The sequence below is a fragment of the Scleropages formosus genome, chromosome 2, assembly GCF_900964775.1.
Source record: "Scleropages formosus chromosome 2, fSclFor1.1, whole genome shotgun sequence".
Taxonomy (NCBI): Eukaryota; Metazoa; Chordata; class Actinopteri; order Osteoglossiformes; family Osteoglossidae; genus Scleropages; species Scleropages formosus.
Window position 1 is genome coordinate 36148032 of NC_041807.1, and position 13997 is coordinate 36162028.

Genomic DNA, 13997 nt, shown 5'->3' on the forward strand with positions numbered 1-13997 from the left:
ACTCTCCTCGGAGATCTGAGGAAGCAAAGGCGCTCGTAAGCTCTCTTGCCCAAGGTATGCTGCAGCCACTTTGGGTCCTCGGAGATGATGACGCCGAGAAATTTAAATCTACTGACGCTCTCCACAGCGTCCCTCCCCCTGGCATAGTTGGGCATGTGATCAGCGCCCTTCCAAAAATCCAGGACCAGCTCCTTGGTTTTGCTGAGGAACACTGAGGGACAGATGGTTATCCTGGTGCCACTCCTCTCTGTGCTGCGTCTCATCATTGTTGGCGATGAGGCCTGTGATGGTGGGGATGTGAGTAAATATAAAGATGGAGCTGTGTTTGGTCGCAAAGGGACCATGGAGTACAGCAAGCGCCTCGTACTCCATAAATACAACAGAAAGCGGAAGTAACCTAAGGAAATTCTACTGGAGCAATTTAGGGTAAGTACCTCACTCAAAGGTACAGCAGCAACCTGTGAGATTTGAACTTCTTGCTTTCAGAACCAAAGGCACACCACTAACCAACAAACTAACACTTTTCATGATGATGATGCATCTCTTTCTGTTCTGTTCCATTTAAACTTTACTTTAGTAACCCCTGGGAAAGTCACATTTTATTTACATTAGGTTGCTGACGAGTTTAAGCAAGGAGATTAGCAGCAGTTTACATCAGAAATATAGATTTATAACCAGTTGTTACATGTTTTCCGAAGGATTAGCCTTGGCGAGTGCGCTCTTGTCCTATATTTAGAATTTCAAAGCGGGTATTGTGTTTATATTGCTGCAAAGTTGTGTTTACTGTTGCCATGTAATTTAAATTTATGTCTCTGCTCACCGAGCAGATTGCAGAGCCACTGATTTGCAACAGTATTCATGCAGTGGGGACTTCGCAAAAGCTGTGTTCCCAGTTTATTTTTCTTAAGCAAAAAAATGCTTGAAAAGCATGTTGAGTGGTACTGGATGAAGAGTTTTGTCATGTAAACAACGCTGTTGTTCCGCCTGCAATGGAATCAGTAGGAATGTTAAGTAACATTCATAAAAGTTGAATTGCCGATCTGAATCGGTATGCTTTGGGGAAAGGAAACTTGATCTTAGACATCATGCAATGTTCAAATTTGGGAGCAGTGACTGACCGAAAACAAAATGTAACAAATCTAATCTTGTAACATTAGCGTTCAAGTTCTGTGTTTTGTTTTTAACCCACGGGATACACTTTTTCATTCAAAAGTTTACTGTAAGGGAATAGTCACGCCAACTACAGTCATAGCAACAGGAATTGCTGCAATGATCTCAGAAGGAATACGTAAATAACGTGATGGGAAGTTGTACATACGGTCGTAAAGCAATTTTAAAATGACAGCTGATGCATGACCTTAATGTCTCTTAAGAGCTTCATTGACTCAGAGTAAATTCATAGAGACTGAGTGCTTCCTGAAGCCAGTTAATGGGCTTTCCATTCATAATCTCTCTGCAGTGTAGTTCCTGGTCACAGGAGCGTTCCTTTCCCGTTCCTAGAAAAGCGCAAGCCTCAATCCTTCTTGCGAATGATTTATTCTTTATATATATATATACGTTGAAGTATTACAAAAAGCCAATAACATATTCCATGTCGATAAAGCTGTAAACAGATGTAACAGTCATAATGCAGTACAAACTGATGAATCCATTTGAATTTGTGTTCATATTAGGCATGGGATAGAGGGCCTTTGTGTAAAAATAGGGTGGGGTAAGTGCCCCCGAGTCCAGTTTAACTCAAAATGACTGAGAAAATGATTTTTGTGGTGAGGGAGGAGCTGGAAGTTGTTTACTGGTGCTTCCTCCTGCGCTTGTCTTTGGATTGACAACTCGGAAAGAATGTGCAAATTCTACGCTCGAACCAACATCCAAAGGCGCGGATCCAGCAGTGTGAGGCACAGGCGATACCCACTTTGAACCTTACCAGTATTTTTTTTTTCTGATTTGCTGTATTTTAGAGTGCTCTTCTCACCAGAATGACGCTGTTCGCTGAAAAAGGTGGCTGTGAATGATTAAAAATTACTGTCTGAGAAAGGGTACTCCAACAACCGACACTAACCTTTACTCGGTTTTTCAAGTGTGAAAACGTGCTTGTGTGCATCAAAATTTTGAAGGCACAGCAACGTTTCTGGACATTTACGGTGGCGCTGCAAGGAAAGGTCGTTCCTACAAGACTCCCCATCCTGCTTAATTTCTGTGTCTGGTGATTCACTTGCAGACGAGAAATCCAATTCAATTCAAATTTGCTTGGGCGGTATTTAAAAATTTTCTGTTGAAATGGCTCTCGTAATCTTGTTAGCTGCCAGTGATGAAACAAATGCTTTGTGCACGATAGTTTTAAAGCGATTCGGAGCAGGCACATCAGCAGTCGTGTAACTGTGTTAACGCACACTGTCAGAAACCGCTTGTCCTGAGTTGGGTCGCGGCAAGCCGGACCCTAACCCAGCAGCACAGGGCGCAAGGCTGGGGGGGGGAGGGGGACACACCCAGGACGGGACGCCAGCCCATCACAAGGCACCCCAAGCAGGACTCGAACCCCAGACCTGCCAGAGAGCGGAACCCGGCCAAACCCGCTGCACCACCACACCCCCCCTACCTATGTTAAGCCCTTCCCGAATTTGAAGGGGATAAAAAAAGGGCAAATCACACAAATAAAAACTTCCACTCTATCCAAATTTCAAGATGGATAGATAGTTCTTTTTTGAACTAGTTTCTGGAAAACTCCGTGGCTTGGTCATATGACTTCAATACGGCTTCTTGAGGGAAAGCCCTCTCCAGTGATGTTTGTTGGTTATTCACGTCAGTTCTCACACTGCTTCATTTGTGCTTTTGAGGCTCATGGGCTAGGAATTCAAACACATCTGTGAACTAGGGACAGCATACTGAGTGATGTCTGTTGCTAATTCATCTTGTTAGAACAAACATGGAGCGATAATGCCATTTAGCACACAAGTGACTCTTATGGCAACTATTAACTTGTCTTTAGAGTTAAGTCAGCACGGAGTCATTATCTTTTTTCAGCCTCATCTTAACGAAATGCAAATGTTTAACCTCCACAGCCAAACTCCCCTGGTACTTACATTTACATTTATTCATTTTAGCAGATGCTTTTCTCCAAAGCGACGTACATCTCAGAGAATACAATTTGTGCATTACATTAGGTGAAAGAGACATAGTTGCAGATGTGTGATTCTTAAAGGCGTTGTGGCTGTTTTGGGCCTCTATGGAGGTAGCCCTACGCGAAGGAGACAAACAGGTCGCTGCAGAGTGCAATCCCCAAGAGATAAGTTCCCCGGTGCTCCACAAAAAAAACCAGCCAGATGTATATTCAGGCTATCAGGAGATTTAATGAGGAAGAATGCGATGTCTTCATTATAACAGGCCCCGACTTGCAGCCTCAGAGGCTCTGTTCTTGATTCCACCACCCCTGATCCCAGCGGAAGCCCTTCAAGTACACTGACCTTTAACAACGTATTCCAACCCCGGGTGGGAATGCACTGGGCCTCGGCGAAGGCCGCATCCATAACACTGCAAGCAGCCCCTAAGTCCACGAACACCTGCGCTGATATCCAATTAATGCCCCAGGAGAAAGTGATGGGCACCAGCAGCTGTGTGGCTGGTTGGAGGAGTTTTGTTCTGGGTGACGGTTTCTGGGAGATGGTAGAGCGGAGCAGGTGGCTCAGAAGTGTTCGGGGCTGCTGCAATACAAGTACAGCCCTCCCCAAAGCCAGTGCTGCCTCTCTTCGCTGGTCAACCTTTCGCGCCCAATCTGACGGGGTCTGCCAGGGTTGCTGCGTTCGTTCCCGGGCCAGATTGTCGATCAAGATTGCATCGTCGACAAATTGATCGAAGGTCCAATGCTCACCCCGGTAGGCGAGCTTAACTTAGATTCAAGGATTCCAACCATTGCGGAAGCTACCTGGAAGGGCTGCGGGGTTTCAGTCACTTTCTACCACGCTTGTGTGAAATTCCAGAGCATCCAGAGCATCCAGAGCATCCACACCACCACAGGTTGCCCTGTTGAATCCTTATCAGGCAGGCTATTCTTCCGGAGAGCGGGTGGTCCAAGACCGCCTCGAGCTGCCTTTTAAACCGCTCATTGGTGGTGGGGGTACTTTCTCCCTCTGATGTGAGTTTTGATTATGCAGCTGCTACATTTGAGACATTAGTCTTTTTCCTCATTTTCAGTCAAATTGCATTAAAGTATGTGGCAGCTGGTAGCACAGTGCTTAGAGCTGCTGCCTTTGGACCCCCGAGATCACAGATTTGAATCGCCGCCATCTGTAGCACCCTTGAACGAGGCACTAACCTTCAACCGTTCCAGTTAAAAGTAGCCAGCTTTATAAATAGGTAAATAATTGAGGAAGCTTAACAGTGTAAGTTGCTTTGAAGAAAATCATGAAGTATGTGTAAAAGTTTCCCTTGTTTTTGATTAAAAGCTGATAACCTATTCCATGTGGATCAAGCTATAAAGTTATCTATCTTCACTATTTGGGAAATATTTGTAAGTACTATTTATACTGGATCACTCATCCATACATCAGTGGAACACACACACTCTCTCTGTCACTCACACACTATGGGGGAACCTGAACAGCATGTCTTTGGACTGTGGGAGGAAACCTGAGTACCTAGAGAAAACCCATGCAGACACAAGGAGAGCATGCGAACTCCACACAGAGTGAGCAGGGATTGAACCCATGTTGTCTCGCACCACCCAGGCAGTGTGAGACAGCAGCACTACTCTCTGTGTCGCCGTGCTGCCCGGCAAACAAAGTTACATGCTGATTAATATGCTAATTACACTTTTTAGCAAACTAGAGTGTGTGATGGGCAACAATGGCAGCACACAAAAATTTTTATTTTTTTTTGGAAGGAAACATATTTAAAACAAAGGCTGTGCCAAAAATAGTTTTATGGCAGAGTTCCACAAATGATAAGCGAGTAGTAATCGTGACAATGCAATGCGGAATGTAACTTCTGAATAGCAGTGCATCCCACTGGTTTCTCCCTGTGACGATTACCGACCCTAAAGGGCGTACTGACTACATCTTCAGCCTAACCCTAAATGTAGCCAGCATCACCACACACACGAACACACACGTTACACATTCATCCAAATTCCAAAAGGTACAGTGTGCCGGCTCCATGTCCACCTGCACTTCGCACATACGCTGCCGTCGTAGTCTTTGAAGGGATGTCTGCACCAGGTGATACCTGCTTCTGAGATTAATAAATATTTGTTTAATGACATCAGTTTCAGCACTTGTTTACTCTGGACGTGAAAGAGTTTGCGTGAGGGGTGAGTAGGGTGATCCACAATGCTGGTGGCTTTGCGGATGCAGCGTGCGCTGCAAATGTCTGTGATGGAGGGGAGAGAGACCCCGATTTTCTTCTCCAGCTGTCCTCACTATCGGCTGCAGGGTCTTGCGATCCGAAATGGTGCAATTACCAAATGAGGCAGCGATGCAGCCGCTCGGGATGCTCTCGAAAATCCCTCTGTAGAATGTGGTGAGGATGCGGGGTGGGAGATGGGCCTTTCTCAACCTTCGCAGAAAGTAGAGATGCTCCTGGGCTTTCTTGGCTATGAGGCTGGTGTTGAGGGACCAGGTGAGGTTTTCCACCAGGTGAACACCAAGGAATTTGGCGCTCTTGACGATCTCCACGGAGGAACCACCGATGCTCAGCGGAGAGTGGTCGCTCCGTGCTTTCCTGAAGACAAACACCGTCTCTTTTGTTTTGTCTATTCAGAGACAGGTTGTTCGCTCTGCACGAGTCCATTAGCCGCTGCACCTCCTCTCTGTATGCTGACTCATCGTTCTTCCTCATGAAGCCCACCACGGCCGTGTCATCGGCAAATCGAATGTGGCTGAGAGATTCCGTGTAAGTCACCTTGGGTGAGTAAAGCGTGGCCTGGTTACACCTCATAGCGCTCATTGGAAGTTTCTTTGGGAAAAAAGTGTCTGCAGAATAAAGAAATGTAACTATTAAAACAGCTGAACTGACTCATTAAAGAAATTTTATGAAATCAGACTAAAATAACAGGGTTTTACTTTTTTTCAGATTTTGAGCATTTAATCTGACTGGCCTTTTCTGTGTGTTAGACAGATGGACAGTGTTACCTCATGTCTGGGCTTTATTGCTAATGTGATTAATTTAGGTAGCGCTTAGGGGCAATGACTAACAGTCCTGCATTCAACTTCCAGTTGTGTGATTGTTGTTTTGCCTTTAAACATTGCAATTACTCCTCAGTTACATGACTTTTGTTCAAATGCTCATCCTTCGTAGCACTGGTGCCCCAAAGTGCCTGGGCTGGGCATTCACATGTCAGCCATGTGGTTCAGTATACTGTATGCTGAGTGCTCACATTTATTTCTTCCAGGTGCTCTAGATTGTTCCGCCATAAAGACGTGTTTCAGATGTATTGGTCACTCTAAATCACCTGTAGCGTGCCTGTGTGTGAATGAATGAGAGTGCCTCATTGCCCTGCAGCGGACTGGTCTCCCAAACAGGGTGGACTCTGCCTTCTACCCTATGCTTTCACGAATGTGGCTAGCAGCACAGATTGAGCGGAAGCAACGAGAAGACAGGTCATTCTTTTCTTTTCCATCGATGTGATTAGTCTGCTTGGCAATGCACTTTATTGTCAAAAAAGATTTATTTTATTGAAAAAGTAAGTTGATTTCCTTTTCCATGAGTTAAGATTCTGTCTTTAAATTGGCAAGATTTACCATGTTTGAGAATATTTTAAAAAAAAAAAAAAAAACAAACAAAAAGCTAAATTTCAATAAAATTAACTTCAGTACTTGACTTCTTGAATGTCCGTGTAAAGTAACAGTCACGTACTCATATAATTACGTAACAGTACTTTGACATGAGAACTGCTTTTGACCACCCTTCCCATCTCTGCTATTTTTTGCACTTTTTGTTTTGCGTTAAAAAAATCAGAAAAAAAAAAAATCCATTTACATTTAATCATTTAGCAGATGCTTTTATCCAAAGCGACGTGCATCTCTGGGTAGAAACGATTACTATGTACAGTACAGTACAATACAGTTCATCCAAGTGTCCAAATGGATCATTTCGGTTATTTACCTAATGAGTCTAGCATTTCATCAGAAATGATCATTGCCCTTTCCTTTGCACTTTATATGTTCAGCGCCTGAAGTGTGTTATTAAATTATTAGATATGAATCACTGGAGCCTCGTTGAGTTGCAGAGCTCATGGGTCTGAGCACGCAAGCGCCTTGTGAGAAATGACGCAGGGCGGGAGTATTTAAACCCACCAGGAGCCTGTCTTGTCCATCATCACAGCGGGTATCCTCGTGCAGGTCTGCTCTCACACACACACACACACACACACACTCACTCACTCACTGCTGGACAGATGACACACTGACACGTTTGTTTGTTATAGCTCTCGCCACATGTAGTTATTCCATTCTGAAATACGTTTATAATCATTTTCAGGACCAGATTTGATTGCGTCGTGTTCGCACACACGGCTGGCACGCGACATAACACACACGTTCTTGGCTGAAGTCTGGTGTTTTGCTATGGAAAAACGAGGCTCTTTCTCTTTGCGCGTGACTTTGCTCATGTTCATCTCTCTGGTAAGTGGCTATTTTTTTTTTCCCAGTCTTTGAATATCTCAATTATTTGTTGTGCTAGAAAAATTATTTATCTCCACTCGCCGCCGTCTTATTCGTCTTCTTATAATAATAATAATTATTATTATTAGTTACTTGGTGACTTTTTTTATCCTCCCGGCCGGCGTTAAAAGTTTTCCCCCCCGGAGCCTCACTGACTTCTTCTTGCGCCTCGAACCAGCAACTGCTGAGTCAGCGAGTGTACGGTACCTGCGGCACCTTGCACGCGCCTGCCGTGTCTGTTTCGGTATTATATTACGCGACTAGAGATATGAATCAACGCCACTTTCGTTTCGCTGTGAATAATAAATCGTGACGCTCGCAAGTGGTGCGTCGGTCGGGCGCCGAACCAACCGCCCGCAGTAACGCGGCTCTGGCGGAGGTCCCGCAACGACGACGCGTTGCCCAATCCGATCAATCGCACACGCGCTCCCACGACACGTACGTGCTTCGCGTGTCCACTGTTTCGCGGGCTCGCGTGGGACACTCGATCCCTCGTCCGTTATTACGCAGCGGTGTGAGTGTGGGCTCCGGCCGCTGTGCACGTGGAGAGGGCTCGCGCGCTGCTGCGACAGATATCATGATACAGTGTAGCCTCGGACGATAGCGTGGTCGGTTCACGCGCGCCGCTCGCGCTCAACGTTAACGCACGAAACGCCCACACCGTGACGCGCGTCACTGTTCGTCGCGTCGCGTAACCGCGGGTGTGCGAAGGTAATCCGTCCCTGAAAGCTCCTTCGAGGTTAATTCTCTTAACCAAACTGCCGTAAACATGGGAATAAATTATCATAATAATAAACTGAATCATTTAAAACAGTGGCAAATTTTGTGTTTCCCGCAGAAACCCTTTTTATGCCAAAATATCACCAAATCCTACTGAATCGGACAGTAATATTAGTTATTAATAATATCAGCACAGCGATGCGTTTTCCTTTCCTTAATAATTGCTCAATAATTATTGACATTGATTGTTGACCGCATGCGCTCCTGCAGCTTTCTGTACGCTTAAAACATGAATATATGTATTACTGCGTGTAAATGTTACGCTGTTCAACCTTTAATGTGAAAAAGAAACATAACAGCAAAAGAAATCAGTGAACTTAACGCACATTGGTTCACACTCGCAGGTTGACTTTCCAAGGTGGGACCATGATTGCTGTGATTATGACAGGTGAAAGTGTGGTAAAACAAGGCCTGAAGATGGTTGAGAACTTTTGGCAGCACTGTGTGCGAAAAATCCAGATTCCTTCTTCAAACTCTGTCAGGCGAAGCAGAGGTTTTGATTTCCTTGGAAAGCAGAATTATTATAACCCCAGAGAGAATGTGGGGGTGTGACTTTTCAGTCCTTATAATATTATATATGCAGTGTATATGGAGTTCTGCAGATAAAACACCACATCTTATTACATGTGTAAAGTTCTGGTGAAGATCTTCACTTTTGGTATTTTACAATTTTTAAAATTAGCTTTTGAAGAAATAGCCAATTTGGCTTTCCAGATTTACATTCTCTAGTAGTCAGGGTAGCCTGTACTTTGGGTTGTTGCATCTAAGAACACCTGTGTGATTCAGTGTAAAAAATATTTATTTCCCAGAGGGTTTGGTTCATATCCTCTGAGGATATGAAAGTATGCCAGTGATTCATCTGTTTAAAGATTCTCAATTGCTCCCTTTTTCTGCTGCCCAGGTTGGTTCAGAACTGTCTGGCAACTGTCCGAGATGTGATCCTGGTAAGGTTTTTTTCGTTTTCTTGCATTGCTGCAATCTTTACACGTTAAATGGCAACCGGAAATGGGAGTACCCATTAATTTTACATGTTGTGCCTCGTTCTGTGCCCCCAGGCTTTATTCCCCAGGGCTGCAAGTGCATCCGCTGTCCAAAGAACACATACTGGTTGATGAGGCAGGGCCATGCCTTCTGCGAGCGATGTACCATGGTCTGCTCAGGTATTGACACGTCACCCTCACAGCCACGTTTCCTGTCAGTCTTTACCCTGTATAGAACCATGGCAGGTGTCTCTACTGCGTCACATACTTTGAACTGCAACGAAAGTACATGCCATGTGACTTGACACATGGCAGCATGGTACTTTAGCAGGTATTGCTGGCATTTTACAGTGCCTGTGCTAGGGTTCGGATGTCGGTTCAGATCCAGTTCAAGTCTATTGCACGGTATCCTCTGTTGCTTTGGTGTCCTCTCAGAGTCCGAAGACCATTTTCAGAGAGACTGGTGAGTCTAAATTGCCCAGTGTATGTCATTGTCCTGCAATGGACTGATGTCTCTCCAGGATGTGCACAATATGATACTGTATTCTTTCAGGATAGGCTCTGGACCACCACAACCCTGCACTCACATACACACATTTTCTGAAGCCACTTGTCCCATGTGAGGTCATAGGGAGCTGGAGCCTAACCTGGCAACACAGGGCATAAGGCTGGGGGGGGACACCCAGGACAGGGCAACAGTCCATCACAAGGCACACCAAGCGGGATTCAAACCCCAGACCCACCAGAGAGCAGGAACCGGCCAAACTCAGTGCGCCACCGCACCCTCCCAGCCCCATGCTGGAAAAGTCATTACTGATAATGAATATATGGGTGGTGTTCTGGTATATGAAGTGTATGTATTCATTATACATAATTATTAATTTGGTTATGTGCCAACGAGGCAAGAGTTGAGATCTTTGTAATTAGTTAAACGTCCAACAAGTGATTCGGGTCAGTGTTGGAGATCAAGAACATTAAGTCTGCAGACTGAAAAGTAAATGTACCACAGGCTACCTAAAAAGTTTCTAGTGGGGTTTTCGCATCAGCAAGAAGTTTGTGACACTCATTTGTTAATGTTTTTTCAAACAGCTCAGCGACACTTGGTGGAAGTAAGCGCCTGCACGAGCACCTCGAATCGCGAGTGCCACTGCCAGGCAGGTTTCTTCTGTACCAGTGCCGCACAGTACACTTGCCGAAGGTGCAAGCCATGTCCAGAGGGCACCTTCTCAAATGTCACTTCCCGTTCTAAGTCCTGCCAGTCATACACAGAGTGAGTACAGTATTTTATGTAACATTGCTGGGCTCTAAAATACCTTTATTTCTCAAAATACAGTTTTTCTGCACGGTCGGTGTAAAATGCAGCATGATCATAAATGTTTCTCTCGAAAAAAGAAATTTTCAATTTATTGATTAGCAAATTGCTAGTGAGTGAATTTCTGATTTTGATTTTCCATCCATTTGTTACTCCAGCTCAAATATATGTCAAACATTGTGATTCAAAATGTAATTGAGTTTTATAAAAAGGTAAATTGAACTTTTGTACATATTAGGTCCTTAATATTGGTAAACGTTTCTGATTAACATATAAATCACTGCTTTTTAAGGCTTTTGTTTAATATCGTATTTGCAGCTCACTAAAAAGACATCGCATGAACTAAAACTCTTCGACTCAAGATCGGGAAAAACATGTTTATCTTCATCTCGGACATAATCTAAATTGTCTTTTTTTGTGGGTCTGCATTTAGTTAAGTGTTGTAAAATGGTTACAAAACAGAAAAATTATTCTCAAAGGGGAAACCCCTGGAAACAGTGGCATTTCCAGCCTGTCACCAAACCTGACACTACAGATCTACATCAGATGGCCATATCCAGATTATTGCTGATGTGTTTTTTTTTTTTTTTTTGTAACTTTGAATGCAGATCCCAGGCTGTAGCTGAATCCTGATCTCCAGCTCGGGAAATGGTCTCCTAAATTTAGCTGAGATATAGGCTGAGTTCACATAACTGTTGGCCATGTAGAAATATTGTTGGGTTTCTATTCCGGTAAAATCCACTTGCTGGAACAGTGCTTGAATAAAGCACTCCAAGCCAATTGTTAATGTTTTTCCTTAAATCAATAATGTTGTTTTCTTCACGCTTTATTGAGAACTCTTCCTGGACTTGGAGTCCTCGTACTAACTCACCTTGTAACATTTACATTTATTTTTCAGCAAACGCTTTTCTCCAAAGGGACTTCCAATGAACTCTCTGTAATGTTACCAGCCCACACACCTTATTCATCAAGGTGACTTACACTGCTAGATACACTACTTACACTGGGTCACTCATCCAAAGATCAGTGGAACACACTCTTTCTGTCACTCACACACCATGGGGGAATCTGAACAGCATGTCTTTGGAATGTGGAAGGAAACCAGAGCACCCAGAGGAAACCCACACAGACATGGGGAGAACATGCAGAATCCACAAAAACTGAGCAGGGCTCAAACCCATGTTCTCTCCTACCACCCCGGTGCTGTGAGACAACAGCGCTACTCACTGTGCTACCCCTACGTTACTCCTTGAAGAGCATCACTCTTCTTGGAAGCTGATGGACACACATAATAAGGGCTTTTCTGTGGAAATGTGTTCATTTCGATTTATAACTCCTCACAAGCAAAAAGTCATAACAATCAACAGGAATTTCAGATTATATCTTGAACCCTTGAACTGTCAGCGTTAATCACATTATTAATCTTGCTCTGGTCATCAAGAACATTACCTCTGCATGCATCATTAATGTCTCAGTTTACATAAGCTGTATATGAATATAGTTATCATCTAGCCTGTCTCCTGAGTCCAGTCAAAGCCTTCTCCAGAATCACATTGCTAAAAACAGGCATTGATTTTGGAAGTCAATCTCTTTGTCCATCTTAAAATATGTTCAAAATTGGTCAACTAGTTTTCAGATGTGTGAATGTCAGGAAAGAGTTATTTACCACTATATGCAGTCTTACCAGTTTATTTCTCTATGATTCACCCAAAAACTTGCTGTTCCTCCTTTAGCTCTGACAGTGTTGCAGGGTCTGATGCAGTGTAAGCGGTTTCCTCCCTCCGGCCATGTCTGAATTTATAATGTTTGTGCACAGAGGGAAGGAAACAACATTAATGTAATACAGTGACATTTGCTGCGTAATACAGATGTTTTTCCCTTACCATGCATATGTAACTACAGTATTTGCACCTGCGACTCAGTTAAAATGAATCTGATGTACAGTGTCAAGCAGAGGTCATTGGTAAGTCATCATAGGGACGTCACTGGAATCGTTCAGTTGTGGTTCAGCATTTTAAGGTTCTTTTGTCAATATGACTCTGACTGTTTTCCAGTTGCACCACTTTGGGAATGGCAGTGATTACAAAGGGAAGTAGGACTCACGATCAAGTGTGTGGCTCGCTCATGACTGCCCTTAAATAACCCCCGGTTACGAACTTTCAGCTAGCTATGGTAAGCATAAAAAGATTACATGTGCTATGCTCAAGCTCCTCACTCACGCATGCAAGGCGTGTCAGGGCACACCCTGGGCAGGACAGCAGTCCGTAGTAGGGTAGCTTCAAGTTCCTAAACTGTGTGAAAAATTGCTAAACTGAACCTGACTTATATGTTGAAAGAACACAGGTTACTCATTGCAGTGTGGCACTGTCCAAAAGCTTAGGTAATGGGTTCAAACAAAGCCAAGATGGACCTATTTTTAGAACTGGTCTTATTACTATAACCATGAACACGCTTATCAAACAATGTTAGTGTATCTAACGTAACTGGATTGTGTTTATCCACTGGGTCATGGACAGTAAATCTGCTTCTATGATGGTTAAAAAAAATCAGTGTAAATGACTGTTCCTTGACTGTTCAACTGTCAAACTGGCAGCATCTGCGGTGGACAACTGGTAGCCTAGTGTCCCTGGAGCTTGCTGTTTTGCCCTCAGTCAAAGTCTTTAATCTCATTTGGTAACTAAAAAAATCAAATTAAAATTGAATTAGCAAAAATAAATTGTAATATATTAAAAGTGTTCAGTCATATAAATGATTAGTTAACTGAAAGCTCTGCAGTTTGCTTTCGATAAAAGCCTGGAAATGTAACACTTTTTTTTTTTTTTTTTAAATTAACTGACAAGTCATCAAGAGAGATTCAGCCGGAAGAACTTGTTCACGTTTAGGAGAAATTTGAAGTGAGAAATCCCCTGCTGTGTTGAGACTATATGTTTGCCACCCCCCCCCCTTAAACAAAATGGGTTGTCACTGAGACAGTCTTCCAGTCCAAAAACCACCGGCCCTTTGACTCTGACTTAAGACCAGTGCAGTTTTGTCACACATGGATGTTTGATTTCATTACATGCCTCTTTTTTCCTCCTTTCCAGCCAAATGCAAAGCAATCTGAGATGTGGAGACTTGGGCAACAGGGGCTGTTGAAGCAAGAAAGAAGTCCATTTAAGAAAAAAGCCAAAGAATGTAGATATGAAAAATTTAGCAAACCTCAGCAAAAAAGGATGCAAAATACTGCTGTCTCCATCATACAACAGCATATCATTTTTTTAAAATATATCTCTA

The 13997-nt window shown here is 43.6% G+C and overlaps 1 protein-coding gene across 1 annotated transcript; it reads left to right on the plus strand.

Moving 5' to 3' along the window:
* Positions 1-7287: 7287 nt before the first annotated feature.
* Positions 7288-13825, plus strand: LOC108924903 (tumor necrosis factor receptor superfamily member 6B-like). Its single transcript, XM_018736535.1, has 7 exons — positions 7288-7331; positions 7471-7613; positions 9334-9376; positions 9488-9592; positions 10502-10682; positions 12779-12896; positions 13808-13825. Exons 2-6 carry the CDS (start codon positions 7557-7559, stop codon positions 12864-12866), a joined length of 474 nt encoding a protein of 157 aa, XP_018592051.1. The 5' UTR covers positions 7288-7331; positions 7471-7556; the 3' UTR covers positions 12867-12896; positions 13808-13825.
* Positions 13826-13997: the final 172 nt, after the last annotated feature.